The 18,010-nt window shown below is 39.1% G+C and overlaps 3 protein-coding genes across 4 annotated transcripts; 2 read left to right on the forward strand and 1 right to left on the reverse strand.

Annotated features, from left to right (window-relative positions):
• Positions 1 to 3,252: 3,252 nt before the first annotated feature.
• On the reverse strand, positions 3,253 to 9,717 carry LOC103471825 (alcohol dehydrogenase class-3-like). Its single transcript, XM_008421033.2, has 9 exons — positions 9,597 to 9,717; positions 6,716 to 6,817; positions 5,918 to 6,068; positions 5,668 to 5,755; positions 5,362 to 5,581; positions 4,245 to 4,508; positions 4,013 to 4,145; positions 3,774 to 3,912; positions 3,253 to 3,486 (listed from the first exon to the last, which is right to left on the reverse strand). The coding sequence occupies exons 1-9, from the start codon at positions 9,612 to 9,614 to the stop codon at positions 3,453 to 3,455; spliced, it is 1,149 nt and encodes a 382-aa protein (XP_008419255.1). The 5' UTR covers positions 9,615 to 9,717; the 3' UTR covers positions 3,253 to 3,452.
• A 63-nt stretch (positions 9,718 to 9,780) lies between these two features.
• On the forward strand, positions 9,781 to 13,154 carry gar1 (GAR1 homolog, ribonucleoprotein). The gene is made up of 7 exons (XM_008421032.1): positions 9,781 to 9,864; positions 10,086 to 10,262; positions 11,917 to 12,071; positions 12,170 to 12,229; positions 12,302 to 12,431; positions 12,544 to 12,663; positions 12,748 to 13,154. The coding sequence occupies exons 2-7, from the start codon at positions 10,100 to 10,102 to the stop codon at positions 12,756 to 12,758; spliced, it is 639 nt and encodes a 212-aa protein (XP_008419254.1). The 5' UTR covers positions 9,781 to 9,864; positions 10,086 to 10,099; the 3' UTR covers positions 12,759 to 13,154.
• A 739-nt stretch (positions 13,155 to 13,893) lies between these two features.
• On the forward strand, positions 13,894 to 17,510 carry LOC103471823 (alcohol dehydrogenase class-3). Of its 2 annotated transcripts, XM_008421031.2 has the most exons (9): positions 13,894 to 14,000; positions 14,526 to 14,627; positions 15,491 to 15,632; positions 15,706 to 15,793; positions 15,882 to 16,101; positions 16,495 to 16,755; positions 16,824 to 16,959; positions 17,038 to 17,176; positions 17,306 to 17,510. In XM_008421031.2, exons 1-9 carry the CDS (start codon positions 13,983 to 13,985, stop codon positions 17,328 to 17,330), a joined length of 1,131 nt encoding a protein of 376 aa, XP_008419253.1. In that variant the 5' UTR covers positions 13,894 to 13,982; the 3' UTR covers positions 17,331 to 17,510. The 2 variants fall into 2 exon arrangements, with proteins under 2 accessions (XP_008419253.1, XP_017162744.1); XM_017307255.1 differs by lacking the exon at positions 13,894 to 14,000 and having other exon boundaries at positions 14,481 to 14,627.
• The last annotated feature ends 500 nt before the right edge of the window (positions 17,511 to 18,010 follow it).

The following is an 18,010-nucleotide window of genomic DNA, read 5'->3' on the forward strand; positions in this document are numbered from 1 at the left end:
AACATTTTTCAGTTCTTTTAAATCCTGGAAAATATTTAGAATTATAATTTAATTAACATTTTTAACATCTTTTTAATTTAACACCCAGAATCATTCAGTGCAAATTTAAATGTTAACTCTTGATCAATAGAAATGTTCACTTACAGTTTTAAAATCCATATTCTGTGTGACCAGCTAAACCCTGCACAGCCGCTTAGTTTGCTTGTGCTTTGGGCTGGCCCTAAAAAAACTATTACAGACGTTTGACCTGCAGCTGAAACCTTTTGCTTTCTAGTTTTTAAGAATTAATCATATTTTTTCAAGAAATTCTGCCACAGTGGAAGATTGTAAAACTATAGTGCAACCAAACATGACCTCTATAATAACATTTAACGAGGAAAAAAAACATTTTTACTACAACTACAGCTCTGTTTAAACGGTTGTGAGTAAATCGACTCATCATGTAAACTCTGATAGATAGATGCTACAGTTCAGACTAATTTTCTTGCTGTGATGTTGATCTGCAGGAGAGAAGACTGAAAACATTTATGTCACATACTCATAAAAAAATCTTAAAAATAGTTCTTGGTTGAAACCATTACAGAGGAAAATCCAATGTTAATATTACTCTCCAGCAAATACACCTGTCCCTCTCCATGCTTGTTTGGTGGTTGGTGTTACTGAGGAAGAGCCAGAACGTTGAAGCTGAGCTAACATCCCATAAAGCTTCTCAAATATAAATTTGTTGTTCGTTTAAAACTCACGATACTTCCTTCTTGGGTTTCTGCTGCAGAGAAACCACTTTGAAATTAAATTTCATGTAGAACTAAATTGAATCAGGATGACACTAATTCCAGATTAAAAAGCAGGTTTGCAGCTACTGTACATTGAGAAAATATCCACACAGTTAAGCCCAAATGATTCACACCGCTGGGAGGTTTAAGTTTGAAGTAATCTCTTAATTTGACCTACGTCTTTCTTCTGACTGGAAGTAGCAGCTGAATCCGAGTCCAGACTTGAATCTGATGGAGAATCTGAGCAGGGAGCTAAAGATTAGGGTGATGGAATGGAGGCCTTTCAACCCCAAGGACATAAAGCTTAAAATACCAGTGGAAACATACAAAAAGCGGAAAAGCAAAGGGTTTGGTTACTGTATTGCCTACACAGATTTTCCATTCAATATTGAACCAAAAAATAATGTTCAAGTCAATAAAATGCAGTTTCCAAATTCTTTCTCCTCTTATGTCATTTTATTCCCCACTAGAAACAAAAAATAAGTCTAAACCTCTGGAATGTTTTTGTTTTACAATGTTCCAGGTTTCAACTGCAAATTTAATTAATTTAATTAAAATGTTATGTGATAAGCCAACACAGGGTAAGGGAGAAGAAGATGATGGATATTTATTCTTAATAAAAACCTGAAGCCTGTTGAAATAAATCAAGTTTTAAGTTTTAACCTCCCCCAACTTCACAGTGGACAAAGCATTCCCATAGCGGAACATAGTGATGGCAGCATTATGCTGTGGGGATGAATCCTGGAAGAAAACCAGTTACAGGCTTCAGAAGACCTGAGACTGAAGTGGAGGTTCAGCTTCCAGCAGGACAAACACTGTGAACATATAGTGAGATTTATTATGGGATGGTTTAGAGCAAAGCAAATTCCTGGGTGAAAATGGCCTAGTCAAAGTCCAGACTTAAATTTAACTGGGGAGCTGTGGCAAGACTAGTCTCATATAATCTCCATCTGATGGAGCTTGAGCTGTTTTGGAAAGAAGAAAGTGAAATGTTTCAGTCTGTAGATGATTACAGCTGATAGAAACAAAGACAACCAGCTGCAGCTGAATGAATGCATGAACGCATGCTGCATGCATGAACGCATACATGAACGCATGCAGCATGCATGAACGCATGAACCCATGCTGCATGCAGCTGAACCTCAAGTGAAAGTTCATCCTAAAAAGTCTCCACTTCTGATGATGAATCCATATATTTGCATTTTTATTTGTCAAAATGCTGTTTTCTCCAATCACTTCACAATTTTGCAATACTTTGTGTTGCTCCATTCCACAAAATACCAATAAAATAGTGTCTATAGATTACTTGTGTAAATATCAGTTTATGGTTGTAATGAGAACAAATATTTCAGTTTTGAATATTATTTCTGTGGCATTCATCTCAATAGTAGCAAATTTCAGCTAAATTAATGCTTTTTTTTAAGATTTCAGATTTCACACACAGACTGATTAATAAAACAACTTTATTGAAATCTAGATGTTGTGAAATACAAGGCAACGCCTCTGACCTTTTTCAACCAAACACACTTTTATTTATTCAATCTAACACTGTTATTGATAAATATTCTCATTTCTTAATAAAAATAAAGTGTAGAAATATGCAAACATGAATTCTAAATGTCAAGTTTTCCCTGTTTCTGTTTCATTGGAAATATGTGGAAAAAGTTGCAGAGACGTTGCGTCTGAGTCTGAAGAACGGTTGTGACAATTCAGATGCATGGATTAAAAACAACAAGCAGGACTCGTGGATTTTCCTTTTGGATATTTTTTCCCATAAAAGAGTCAGTGGTTCAGTCACATGGATGGGAAAAAGCAGCAGAAATCCGTGAGCATGTCCAACACGATGGTTCCCCGTCGCTCCAACACCTGTCTGGACTCGTCTCGCTTTTCCTTCCTCTGATTCGGGATCTCCATGCTTCTGCTCTCCAGTTCCTAAAAGTTTGCCTTAGCTTTGCATTTTAAGGTAAAACCAGGTCATCTACTGCAGTCTGTGATTAATGGCACCAGCAGAGAAACCAAAGATGAAGGGAAGAAATTTATTTTCCATTTTATAAAAAGAAGGTTTGGAAAATCATTTTAGCTGCCAAGTGCATTCATTTGATCCGAACAGACCTTCAATAAAACAAATTCTTTCGACAGCCATTTTGGTTCTTCCCTGTAAAGCATTCCCCAAACAACCTTTTGTCTTCAGTCCTGACAGCCCACAACTGTTTTCCTAACCGCTCAATATATATAATATTACCAAGGACGAAATCTGGTCAGCCTGACCACATGAAGCCGCCGTTCCTCACAGCTGAGGACGGATTCGGCCTTTTGGTTCCCACAGCTTCTATCCCAGCTTCCTGTCCAAGTTGGTGTAAAGCAACTTCAGGGTCACTGTAGCTGCCAACTGTTACAGATGTATAGAGAATATACCCTGACGCTGCTGCAGATGCTGCAGAATTAGGAATTTCTTTCTTTAAATGAGAGACATTAGAGCTTGGTGTTTACATCTAGACTTTAATAAACTGTAGGGAAAACATAAAATAAAAGAAACTTCATAAATGGAAATGTGATTATAGGGACAAATGTTCAAGTTTTTTCTATGATACAACACTGCCATCTAGTGGGATTTATGGTAACTTGATGCTAAAACAAGGGATTTCTTCAAGGTGGACTCATTTCTGCTGTATCCTTCTTTCAGAAGTCGTCCAGACTGATGACTGTTCGGATACTAAACAAATAAAAACAGGAAGAATGATGAGGATAACTCAAGGTTTCCTTCTATAGAAGAAAATACATGACTGCAGTTATTAAAAATAAACTACATGGTGCATTAAAAGAAAAAAAAAGACTTTAATGAGTTTTAAACTCATTAAACTGAGCATGTTTCAGAAAAGCACTGAACAGGAAGTAAAGATGTTGTGAGATCTGCTCAGTGATTTAAGTCTAGCTCTGCTCTGCAGCTACCTAAACAGAGGAAACGACCGCAAATGGAGTGAAAACTGAACAGCTTCTCACCTTTGACCGTTTCTCAGCAGGTCGAAGGCGTTGTTGATCTGAGCCAGCGGGAGGTTATGGCTGATAAATTCATCCAGCTTCAGCTTCTTCTGCATGTAATCCTCCACCAGCTGAGGAACGTCCTTCGCACTCTTCCAACCTTCACAACAAAACATCAAGTTTATTTAGGTCAGTTTCCAAAAGTATTCACACCCCTAGGAAAAAAAACCTAAAATGAGGCTGGGATGTTTTCAACTGACCTCCAAAGTAAGTCCCCTTCAGGGTGCGCCCCATCAGGATCTTTATAACCTTGACGCTCATCGACTCCGTCTCTGTCCACCCAGCAATGACGCATGTCCCGCAGCCGTCTCTTGTGGACTCCAGTGCAGCGCTCTAGAAACAGCCAAACAAGCCCAGTCTTTCAGAAACTACATGGAAAACTTCAACCTTAAATCTTAAGTGTTCTCATTTAGAAAAAGAAATGCCATCCACCATGGTGACTGGACTGCCAACACACTCTAGAGCATAGTCCACCCCCCCGTTGGTCTTCTCCACCAGAATCTCCTGGATGGGCTTGTTTCCATAATCTCTGGGGTTGATACACTCTGTCGCTCCAAACTCTCTGGCTTTCTGGAACTTGTCAGGGTTGATGTCGACCGCGATGATCCTTCTGGCCTTGGCCGCCTGGCAGCCCATAACGGCAGCCAGACCCACCGCTCCGAGTCCGAACACGGCACAGCAGGAACCTTCCTCAACCTGGATGGAAATGCAAAGATGGATGAAAAGGTAAATTAACTTCTTTAAAGAAACAATAAGATATTGGACAATAATTTGGATCAAAATACTCAACAGAAATGACCATATGTAACTTTACAGAAGCCATTAAAAATCATCTGGATGGAGGTAAAGTTGTTCAACAATCACATTTCTCAACAAGGATCAAAACTGGTTCGAATCATCTCGTGTTTCTAGACAGAAATGTGTTCAAATAAACTACATTTTTGCATTGATAACATTTGGAATGTGATGTAGGTGCACCACAAGGGTCGATGCTGTGGCCTCTGCTTTTCTGCTCACTGTATGCAGATGATGCAGTAATTTATGCAACTGCAGCTACTGCTTATCAGGCTGCAGAATTATTAACTCAGCAGTTGGCTGCTTAATGTCAAATTGCAAATCTTCAATGTGTTTTAAAACACGTTGAAGAAAGAGTTTTAAACAAAGGTGAATCCAGAGGAAATTGGTTGATCTATACTGAAATATTTGGGGTTATCTGAGACTCAGTTTGATGCTCATGTCAAGAAAATGTCTCAGACTTCAAGACTAAAATAACCTCTTCCTGTTTGATAAGAAATGTAAGCAGCTCAAAAACACATGTAATGATATTATCACATAGGTCACATTGCTGTACTGCTTGGGGCTGGACTTCAAAATCAGTCATGATTAATGTTATACAAGCAAATGTAATTTGGAAGAAGGAAGGCAGGCAGGCAGGCAGGCAGGCAGGCAGGCAGGCAGGCAGGCAGGCAGGCAGGCGGTCGGTCGGTCGGTCGGTCGGTGACCAATTAGCTTTAACTTGACCTACACCAGGTAGTTTCGGTCCTCTCACCTTCCCGGTTTTAACAGCCGCACCGTAACCAGTGGAGACGCCGCAGCCCAGCAGGCAGACTTTTTCCAGTGGAGCCTTGGGGTTTATCTTCGCCAGAGACGTGTCGGGAACCACCGTGTACTGACAGAAGGAGCTGACACCCAGGAACTGGTAGACCTGCTGACCTCTGCAAGATATTCTGCTCGTCCCGTCAGCCAAAACACCCGCTTGTGTGTTTTCCCTGTAAGTGACATGAAGATCAGAGCGTAAATAAAGTCTGTGGGGGAAACACCATGCATGCGACTGTGTGTGTGACTCAGAAATCACCAGTTCTTCTTGCAGAGGTTTGTTTTCTCACATTTACACTGGTCACACTCTTCACAAAACGGAAGAAAAAGAGGAATGACTTTATCCCCTGACAACAAAATGAAAGCACAAGCATTAAAAGAGGATACAATGGGCAAAAAAGATGAAGTAAAACCAAACTTAGCATGTTTCATGGGCAAAAAAGGGCAACAAAGATGAAGTAAAACCAAAATCTGACTCTGATACTTGTGTGTTTTACTGTGAAAATTACCCGGTGCAAACTTGGTTACATCTGGGCCAACACTCTCCACTACACCTGCTGCTTCATGTCCCAGAACCACAGGGAAAGGTCGGAGGCTCATTCCTCTTCCGGCCTCATACAGGTATTCCCAGTCTGTGTGGCACACGCCTGAGGCAACAACCTACAGAAACAAAACATTGAAACAACTGATCAGTTTCAGAAAGAGGAAGCTGATGTTTTTCCAGGCAGGGTTATCAAGCTGAGTCAGTAACAAGTTTTATCTTTCAGATATGTTTTTGCATAACTTTAAGATAATATTTGGTAACACTTTATTTGAAGGGTTGTGCGTAAGACTGACATAAACATGACATAACACCAGTCACGAACATAAAGAAGTCTTTATGAATGTTTATGACAGTTGTCATGACGTTTCATTCGGTAAATAATGACACTTTTAATGCAAAGTTGCTCTAAAAGTTGCATTAAAAGTCCATTAAAAGTGCCAACTTTGCATGATTTTGTAAATTACGATAATTTAATGCAAAGTTGTCATTTTTAATGGACTTTCAATTTTAGAGCAACTTTGCATTAAAAGTGTCATTATTTAACAAACGACACTTCATGACAACAGTCATAAACATTCATAAAGACTTCTTTATGTTCATGACAGGTGTTACGTCATGTTTTTGACTGTGTCATATCAGTCTTATGCACAACCCTTCAAATAAAGTGTTACCTAGTATTTTAATAACATACATCAAAGTCAGCATGAAAACCCCTAAAACTGCATCAGAAACTAATTCAAATGTGTGTGTGCAGTGTGTGTACCTTGATCCGGACTTCATGAGCCTTAGGAGGGGCAACATCCACTTCTTCAATAGAAAGAGGCTTCCTGGGCTCCCAAGCAACAGCTGCCATGCATCTGATTACCTGGAAAAAACGAAACATGCTAAGTGAATTTCCTTGCCACATCCTGAAGCTATAACGACTGGCAGTTGATGAAGTTCATATCAGTACAGAAATGTTTCACAGTTTTTAAACCTCTAGTTCAAAATCTTAAAAGATTAGATTACCCAGAAAGAGATTTTTAGGGTCAGCCCAACTACAAAGGAAGAAATCAAACATAGACTGCATTATTGTTAAATGCAGCCTATGTTTTACAGTAGAAACCCTATTAATTACAAGAATCTCTTTTGGACCAACACAGAACAGGTGCAATAAAAATATATATTTTTAAGAAGATCAAACATGGCCTGAATAAGTTTAGCAGAAAAATAGCAAAATATCAATTTTCTGTAAAAACTCAATTAACAATTAGAAAACATAATACTTTATTTTTCAAAACTGGGCTCAGCAGCTTCACAGTAGAAACTGTTATTTAATTTAATTTAAAAATACTTTCCTAAAGGAAAATTAAATGTGGTAACTCAGATCTGAAGACTGTGGCTGTACAGAATCTGATACAGATTTGTATGACTGCTGCAGCCAAGGGCGTAGGAACGAGTCAGTCATTGGGGGGGGCGCATATCGGAAACCTGACAGATCAGTAAATAGCTTAAGCAGAAATGTTAAACTATTGTGCCATCAACACATCAGTAATGCGTTACTCTAATCTGACCCTTGTTTTCAGTAACAAGTAATCTAACATGTTACTATTTACAATCTAATAATCAGATTAAAGTTATGCACAGTATAATGACCGTTATTCCAGGATGAACACTCACTTTAGCATTTGCCTCACAACTAGCAAGCTAAATACTCTGGTAGCACAGACAGGCTACCAGATTCTGATATATCTTATTGGTCAAGACATTTGATTATTGGTCAAAATGCATTGATATAAATTGACTGGTAATTGAACTGGTTCTACCTCTTCCTAAAACCAAAGTAGAAAACAGCTCATAAAATAGGACTCAGCAGTTTTAAACTCAATACAGCAGTTTGACCAACAAAAATAAAATCTAAAAAACAAGTTTTGTTCTTCTTGAACAACTCTCTACATCAGTGCAACAGTTTGATCTACAAGATAAATAAAAATGATACTTTTCACGTCTAACAGACCTTTAGCTCCTCACTGTTAACTCAGTCTCACTTTACAGCCCTGAGTTCAGTAACTTACCAAACATGATCCATAAAAACACTGAAGCAAAAAGACTAAATGTTTTTTTTCCTGTCATTTTCAGCCACAAACATTTAACTAAAATATCTACGGATATGTGTTTCTGTCTCTGCCTCCCTCTGACTCTCTGCAGCCTGATGTTCCTGCATGGATTCACGGATTTACAACAGACAGTAATGTCAGAATGTGAACTAAATATAAAAACTATGTTTTTATCATACAGAATGAGAATTTAAACAACTTAATTTTCAGATGTATACATTATTATACATCTCAACTCTATTTACTGTGTAGCAAAAATTTTCACAAATTTATTTTTAAACCTCTCCTCAAGCACTTTTCTTATTGTCTCCTTACTATTATCCTTATAGTGTGGGAATAATGAAAACAATATTGAAACATTGAAAGAAATCAACCTGACATCAGTCTTCACCTGTTCTCCTATCTGGTTTTATTGACATTAATATACTTTTTATATCTTCACACTCTGAAACTCCACCTGGCTCTCCTATGTCTTCCCTGACCTGCTCCTCTCATAATAAAATAGTTTATTTAAAAATTAAAAACAGTTAATACATATTTCAATAAACTCAATGAAGATCTCACCAGAGCTTCTTCACCTTTCTTCAACATCATTCTAGCACTGCTGTTCTCCTAAATATCTTATATAATATAATATAATATAATATAATATAATATAATATAATATAATATAATATCATATAATATAATATAATATAATATAATATAATATAATATAATATAAATACATGTTATGTGGTCGAGTATGATCAGGTGTTGCTCACTTTAAATAATAAAAAGGCTAATTTCGCTGCTTTTTCAGTCTCATTCTAAATCATTGTGACTAGACTAGCTAACTTTTAAACAAAGTTAGGAGTAAAATTTTGTATATGCGACTATCCCTGAATTAAAACGGCTTAACCAAAAAGATGTAGTTCTATATATGAAAGAAAACTCACAACAAGATGTTATAAACGAGCAGCGCTCTGCTGAATGCGCTGTTGTGCACCTTCAAAATAAAAGTACGCGAGTGGAAGATTTTAAAATTCTTCGCAACTGCGGTGAAATTATTGGGGATGAATGTGACTGTCTCTAATATTGGGGGTGGGGAAATGTCCCCCGCCCGCCCACCCGCTTCCTACGCCTATGGCTGCAAGACATCCTTCCTTCCCCTGCATCATTATAAACCATATGCCTGTTTTACATTTAGTATCCACTTTATTGAATAATTAATAGTGAATAATAAATAGTAAAGCCTTAATGTTTTGCCTCATCCGGGCCAATATTTTTGACATCATATGGATGAAAAGCTTTATTGTTTCATGAAGCTTCATCTCACTATCACTAATGCTAACTATGAAAGTGAAATGATCGAATATTTTCAGATTATTTTTGAAAGTTCCTAGGCTCTACTTGATTTATATCGCCATGCTGCACTCGTCTAGATGCGTCGATCATGTGAAATAAATAGGAAGTCGCGAATCGGGTGTGAACTTCAGCATCAGTGTCGGTAATTCATTTATGTATTTATTGTTGAAAGAAAAGAAAGACAAAATTGTGCCTTCTTACCTGTCCTGTTGTTGCCATTATTAAGTGAAAGTAAGTCTGGAAGTGAACAAATATTAGAAAATAAACTGTTGGAAAACAAGCACTTAACCAGCGGCAGCAGCAGCAGCTGTCACAAGAGAGAGAAAAAAATGTGTTTGTTCCTTTAAAGATGACGCCCAGGAAGTTTACGACACTTTCCGTTACACTTGGTTATGTTTACGGCAGCCTCTTGTCACACGTGTTGTCGCATGGCGATTGGAGTCGGTAGAGCGCTCAGCTAGTAATTCAAGTATGTATTCTAATAAATATGTTTTAGATATTTCGTTTTTCTATCTTAAGTGATGCTATAACATGTTTTGTAGTTTAATAATGTTGTTTAGTGAGTGTGCTCGAGGAAGCTAACTAGTTAGCAGGAGCTAATACCGTTAGCTCTTTGAGATGCATGTGTTGATGCTACTTAGTTCAACTTCCATTGTGTTTTACTTTGCTTCTCATTTCTTTCTATTTCAGACATCTGAAGGAAAATGTCGTTCAGAGGCGGAGGTGGACGTGGTGGGGGTTTTAACAGAGGAGGTGGAGGTTTTAACCGAGGTGGGGGCTTCAGAGGCGGTGGAGGATTCGGCCGAGGTGGTGGAAGAGGCGGCTTCAACAGACAGCAGGACTTCGGTCCTCCGGAGCGAGTTGTGGGTAAGTTCAGTTCAACCAGCGGAGGTAGCAGATCTTTGAGGAGACAAGAGATCTTTCAGTTGATTCTGAAAGATGATCTCTTGATTGATTCTGATGCTAGCAACAGGAGATTAGGTGGCACGGTTTTAAAACCTGAAGTTATGGGCTAATTCTGGTTGGTTTTATATTGAATTCAAAGAGATTTTATTTAAATTAACTCATATCATCCACGCATTTCCAGTTACTTGTTGTGGATGGTGAGGTTGTGAGCGGGAAGATTTTCTGGAAGCAGTCAGACTTGCAACGAACCTCTTCGGGTTTTGCAACAACCTGAAGCAACAGTCTTCACCAACTGAAGACTGTTGCTGTATGAAAGTCTGATGATTGTGATGACATGCTAACAGCTGAATATTCGGGCAGCAGAGCCCTTATCCCACAGTAACATGTACTGGATGACCCCATCAGTTGTTAAGCACTGCTAACTAATCCATAAAGCCTCCTTTTTAACCCCACTGGGATTTGGGGTCAGAATTCAGCTATTATTTGAGGTTTTGATTGTTAATCACCTGTAGATTTGAAATTTTGAAAGGTGATGTTTTCTATGTAAACCTGAATGCCCTAAAGTGGAGCTGAAGTCAGATTCCCAGATTTTGTGCATAAGTTGGCCAATAAAGCTGATTCTGATTCAAAATAAATGCTAATGTAGTTTTTTCCAAAGCTTTTGCAAAGGAACGTTCTATAAAATATCTCTGAGATTTAATCCGTTTCATTACCATCTCCATAACTAATTTACTTTAGCTATGGAGATGTTTAAGTATTCATATTTAAGTATCCATATTTTCCTCCAAGATAATATAAAATGGTTTTGAAATGGAACTAAAAAGGGATAGAATGGCAACCTGCAGGTAGAGACTAACAAACAGGTGACTGACCTTGAGTTGGTGCTGAAGTGGAAGTGGGGGGAGGATGCAGGTGTAGGTGTTGTCATGTCAACTTGAACCCGGTGGAAACGTGTTGTACGTGTGTGTGCTGACTTCACTAATGTCTCTACAGATCTCTAAATACCTGGAGTGGCCATACCAAAGTGTTCACTACATCACAATAGTACAATGTTGTCATAACTGTTGTTTTGACAACAGTTGTAATTACGGTCACAATAACTTCATTAGGTCTGATCTGAGGAACAACAAGTTCCAGAGAAGATTGAATTACATAAAAAATAGTTTCTCTTGCAGCATAATGACCTCGGCTGTTTTTGACATTAGGAAACTTCTTCTGAAGCGATTTAGAAAAACCTGAGGAGGTTTTTTTTTATTTCAACTGTTATGTTTTGTTCACTGCTGCATAGATTTGGTCTTTAGCCTTTATTATTTACCCTAAGCTGTTGATGCACAGAAACTTTATTTCTGCAAAATAATTAAAGGGCACACCACACTTTTCAGATTTTATTTGTTAAATATTGCAAACCATGAATTTTTCTTTTCATTCCTCAATTATCCACCATTATCTTTTGGTCTGTCATGTAAAATACTTTTTGTTGTTGTAACAATAGAAAATGTGAATAATTTCCCAGGACATAAATGCTGCTGCAAGTAGCTGAATGTGTGGTGCAGATGTCTCTAGTTTTTAGATATTAATAATTTAATGTAATGTAATAATGACTTTGTCTCTGCAGCTTTGGGGGAGTTCATGCACCCCTGTGAAGATGACATTGTGTGTAAGTGTACGACGGAAGAAAGCAAAGTTCCCTACTTCAACGCTCCGGTCTACTTGGAAAACAAAGAGCAGATCGGGAAAGTGGACGAGATATTTGGCCAACTCCGAGACTTTGTATCCTTTCTGTTGTCCTGATTTTAGGCTCTGAAACTTCTGAGGATTTTCATGTGTTGCATCCAGGATTGGTTTCTTTCTTTAACAGATTCCTGCAGTATTTTTCAGTAAAGCTCTCTGAAAACATGAAAGCATCTTCGTTCAAGAAAATGCAGAAGGTAAAAACTCATTTCCAGACTGTGATTGATTCTTTTCCAGACTGAACTCATTCTAAATCCCTTCGGTTTTAGTTTTATATCGATCCAATGAAGCTGCTGCCGCTGCAGAGGTTCCTGCCAAGACCTCCAGGAGAAAAGGGGCCTCCGAGGGGGGGCGGAAGAGGAGGGGGCAGGGGTGGAGGAAGAGGCGGTGGGCGTGGAGGTCGGTCTTGTCTGTCACATTCAATCAAATGTAGAATGCTGGTGCTGCTACTTGGGTTTGTACATAATCAGGTCCACCACGTATGATTAGTTCCCGTTTTTGTTTCTATCAGGCGGTTTTAGAGGCGGGAGGGGAGGATTTGGAGGAGGCCGAGGAGGATTTGGAGGAGGCCGAGGAGGTGGAGGAGGCTTCAGAGGGAGAGGAGGAGGAGGAGGAGGACGGGGATTCAGAGGTCAGAACTTCTCTCTGTACAGAATATTTGTCATCCTGTGTCAGAATGTCGCTGGGTGTCCTCATGGTTTGTTCTGATGTTCAGGTGGAAGATGAGCGCGCTCTGCTGGCCTGGAGTCAACATCACATCGAACCTCCAACTAGAAGCTTTCAGTCTGCTGGATTCTGGCCTCACAGACTCATTAGGACTTTAACTGATGAGTTTCATCTTTTGTCTGGATGACTGATGGATTTATATGTATTTTTTTACCATTATTTAAAAGGTTCATGTGTTTGTGTCTGACACAGAGGGGACCGTTTGCTTTTGGTCTCATATTCTGTCTTGATGGGGGGAAAATATAATTCTAGGAAATGCTTCCATAAAACTTTCATGTGGTGATTTTTCTAACATAGAGAAATCTAAGTTTATTCAGCATTGGCTGGAAACATTTTAATAGAAATATTTCTTAAACTGAATTTTTGTTAAAGGCCTTGATTAAAAGGTTTTCTGTCTGTGTGTGCTGCTGTTTTTTTATTTTTATATATACGTATATATATATATTGAAGGTTTTAAACCGTAAGTGCAGGGATTCTTTCTTACCTGTAAGATATAAATAGAAGAGAATACAAAACAGTTCATAGATAATGTACAATTTAGGTGCATGATTTGAATTATTGGGATAATTATCTGCAAAATGTGTGACAATTGATTATACACATGAATTGGTAATTTAAACACCTGCCATGGACAAAATGATTTGGGAGGAAATGGTTTGTTTAAAGGTCCTGCTGGAGATGACAAGTAGATGGAAAATTAGAATATAAAGAGTTGAATAGACTCAGCAGAACATTTATTTTAAAACAGTTTTATGTAACTTTCTGGAACCTTCAGTGAGCATCAAGTACAGTTGGATTATTTTTAATGGGAAATGTTGAAACTAACAGGCAACAGAAGTCAATTCAAAACGACCAATATAGAGTAAAAAGCACAGTCAAAACCACAAGGAAGTAAAGCAAAAAAGTTATGTTTTATTTCCATTAATTTGTTTTCTATTGTAAATCCCAGAGATTTTTTTTAGCAACGGTACAATGACGGATGGCTTTCAATTTAAACTCATATAACAAATTCTGTCTACGGTCTAAATGTATGTAGATTTGTTGGGTAAAATACACATTAACATGCTGCGATGATTTATAACTTCTTGTTCGACCCAGTTTTCGCTCCTTTAACCAAGCTGACGTCATACGCACGCTGAGCGTTCTCACTTCTGATTGGCTTAGAGGTCGAGTCCTTTACGGCTGCTCGGCATCCTCCGCCTCCTCGTTGCAGAAGGAACGAACATGGAGACAGCTGGGAAAGTAAGTTTCCACAAACTAAACCAGAAATATTTCATATGCATTTTTACTCCGCGTGAAGAAAGAAGAGTAAACGCTTTAAAAGTGTCCATGTTTAGTTAGAGCTTGAAGTTCTGAGAACCAAGATGGAGGTTTTTACTGAAGCGTGTTGAATGAATCGCAACAAAGAATTTGGGTCTCCAGACTGAACAGCAGTGACCTTTGGCAGGTCGGTTCCAGCTGGTACTTTCAGGATTCCCCCGCTTCTGCCACTTAAGTGTGGACTCTGTCTCTCCTCTGATTTAAACAAAAGTAATGCAATGAAAACATTTAAAGCATTTCTCTGTTGGCGGTAAAATGAGCGTCACGCATCGCTGTTAACTGCAGAGATTCAACTAAACTAAGCAGCAGCAGCAGCGAGAGGCTTCAGCAGGAAAATACAGGAACTGACTGCAGTGTGGGACCTTTGGCATGCACAGCATAACAGGAGGTACTTGTTCTTGTTGCAACGCCTAGTTGATGTTTAATTCTCCATTTTTGTTCCTGCAGGTGATCAAATGCAAGGCAGCTGTTGCCTGGGAAGCAGGGAAGCCTCTCTCCATTGAGGAGGTGGAGGTTGCTCCACCCAAGGCTCATGAAGTTCGCATTAAGGTGAATTTTAATCTGATTTTAGCCCAGTTTTCTAAAGTGGTGCATATTAAAGTAACAATCCCTCTTGAATGAACATTCTGATGTCATTTTTAGGCCCTTTGCTTTCCATTCAAACCTGTTCAGTTTGTGGATTCTGATGTCAGGATAAATGTGGAAAATGTTCATGAGGAGAAAATTACTGCCAAAAAACTCAGAAATTTCGTATCTAATTTTAAATATTCACAAAAAAGACGTTTGTAAAATTTTTTCTATGATTCAAGGCATACATTCATAATATTAAAACAATCATAAATTTACTTTATGATTTGCTGTCATTAATTACTGACTATAATTTCTGACACTATAAAGTCTAAAATTACTGCCAGACGTTCTCTAAGAACAAAGTATTAAATTTCTAAGTTGGGCTTCTGGATATTTTCCAAGGTGTAAGTGGAAGATCCGGCCTCTTCCTCTATCAGAACCAGATATTCCAGATCCAGACTCACTGCGAACGCCTCAAACAGGATCCAGAATGTCGCCTGCTTTTTACAACGCAGCAGGGAAACCCTTGGAAAATACGCTGATACTTCAGGCTGCATCAAATTCTGACATGTATCAAGTATTCTTATACTAAAAACTGCAGTTTGCATTTTAAGACCTTTTACTCTTTAAGCAGAATATTTCTTATTTCAGTTTTTGTTGCTCTTTGAATTATTAAAGTACAGTATTATTTTTTATGGTCTTAACATTTCGGTTGCTACTCTACGACACACACACTGAAGCTGTAAGAGTCATAAAGTTCTCCTCAATAATTTATCTTTCCTACTGTAATAATTTGATATTTGACATGTAAAAGGCTCATAATGTGCTGCTAAACCTCCTAGATTCTTGCTACCGGGGTTTGTCACACCGATGCTTACACCCTGAGTGGCAGTGACCCAGAGGGACTTTTCCCTGTCATCCTCGGACATGAAGGTGCTGGAACTGTGGAGAGCGTTGGTGAGGGCGTCACTAAGTTCAAACCAGGTAAGAAGTGGTGCATAAATATACAGGTGGGCTGTGTTATTTGTGTTTTTAATTCAGAGTTATTCTCTCCCAGGTGATACTGTCATCCCTTTATATGTGCCTCAGTGTGGTGAATGCAAATTCTGCAAAAACCCAAAGACCAACCTGTGCCAGAAAATTAGGTGACATTTAAAAACACAAACCGAATGGAAACTCAGTCATCAGTAAGAATGTCTCCTCATGCATCCACCATGTTTCTCCACCCTGCAGAGTCACACAGGGTCAGGGCCTGCTTCCCGACAAGACATCACGCTTCACCTGCAAAGGGAAGCAGGTGTTCCACTTCATGGGGACCAGCACCTTCTCTGAGTACACGGTGGTGGCCGACATCTCGCTGGCTAAGGTTAATGAGAAAGCTCCGCTGGATAAAGTCTGCCTTCTGGGATGTGGGATTTCCACGGGTTATGGAGCTGCTCTGAACACTGCCAAGGTGAGTTCATCAGGAAATAAAACTATTATAATCTTACTACTACTACTACTAGGATGCTCAAGGATGTTTTGCATGTAAACAATATAAACACAGAAAAGAATTTAAAAAAAAAGCTCAATTTAAAAGAAAAATAAACAAATTATGAAATGCCCTGATACTTTGTTGCAGAATTATTCATAAAACAAATGCTTTATGCATATTTGATTCCCAGTTTTCATGCTGGCCTGTAGCCAACAGGTTGCAAAATACCCAGAAATATGAAGATCTTTATCTGTGGTGTGTAAGATTTCACCAACCGAAACAAGTGAATTTCCTGCCTACAAATCGACTAGTCAGACCATTATCCTATGATTTCAGCCATTAATTCTCAGAAATGTTGGCTCTGTCTCACAGGTCGAATCCGGTTCCACGTGTGCTGTGTTCGGACTCGGCGCCGTCGGCTTGGCTGCCATCATGGGCTGCAAGGTTGCAGGAGCAACCAGAATCATTGGTATTGACATCAACCCCGACAAGTTTGAGAAGGCCAAAGAGTTTGGAGCCACAGAGTTTGTGAACCCGAAGGATCACAGCAGGCCCATCCAGGAGGTTCTGGTGGAGATGACTGACGGCGGCGTGGATTACTCGTTTGAATGCATCGGAAATGTGCAAATCATGGTGAGACGTTGTTACTGGTGGAGATGAGATGATAAATGCATGGCAGCATCATGACCGTCTCTCCTCAGAGAGCTGCTCTGGAGGCGTGTCACAAAGGCTGGGGGGAGAGCGTCATCATCGGCGTGGCCGGAGCGGGACAGGAGATCTCCACCAGGCCGTTCCAGCTGGTGACGGGCAGAGTGTGGAGGGGCACGGCGTTCGGAGGTGGGGAACACTTCTGAACCTTTCTGATGAGGCTTCAGTCTGTATCTCTATCCCTCAATGAAGCTGTTGTTCCTCCAGGCTGGAAGAGTGTGGAGAGCGTTCCTAAACTGGTGGAAGAATACATGAATAAAAAGCTGAAGGTGGACGAGTTTGTTACTCACACTCTGCCGTTTGAGAAGATCAATGAAGCCTTTGACCTGATGCACGCCGGAAAGAGGTAGAAAACTGTTTATCATGCAAATCAGTCAGACCATTATGCTGTGGTTTTAGTTTTAATATTGTTAGTTTTATTGCATTGTGCTTTGTCTACATCCTGATGCCTTTTCTGCCTTTTGTTTGTTTGCAGCATCCGGAGCGTTCTGACTTTGTGATCTGCCTAAAACATTTGTCACATCCGGCCTTAAAGAAGCTCCATCCCATTACAAGCTCCAGCACTTGCCTCTCCACACGTAGTTGGATATAAATTACAGCATTTAGAAGAAGCTCTAACAGCAAAACCATTAAATCATGAACTCTGTTTAGAAAATCTTATTAAAACATTTAACTTGCTACTTTTGACTGATTTGTCTTTTAATGATGTATGGTCATTTTCTGACTTGACAAAAACAAGTTTGGTGCTTATTCTTGAAATGAAATGTATTTAGTACTGAAAGATAAGTCTTCCTGAAACTCACACACACCATGCATTAGGAGCTCCTATATTATTAAATGTAGAAATTGTGCCTTATTGTTATACATCAATAATGTGGAAGGAACTGAAGCAGCAGCTTTCAGGTTTATCTTATTGATCTCATTTCATTGTTAAAGTGAAACAGGAAATTGAAAGTTCAGAGTGATTGAAGATCTTCATCACATCTTCCTCTTAAAAACTAAACTCATTTGGACTTTGTTCTGATGCCAGAAAAGTGCAGAGTGTTCAGTCTGGAGGCAGGTGACTTTCTCTGGAGCAGCTTTTGCTCCTGGTTCTGCCGGCTGTGGTCTCTCTCTCTCTCTCTCTCTCTCTCTCTCTCTCTCTCTCTCTCTCTCTCTCTCTCTCTCTCTCTCTCTCTCT

Source organism: Poecilia reticulata, linkage group LG10, assembly GCF_000633615.1.
Source record: "Poecilia reticulata strain Guanapo linkage group LG10, Guppy_female_1.0+MT, whole genome shotgun sequence".
Taxonomy (NCBI): Eukaryota; Metazoa; Chordata; class Actinopteri; order Cyprinodontiformes; family Poeciliidae; genus Poecilia; species Poecilia reticulata.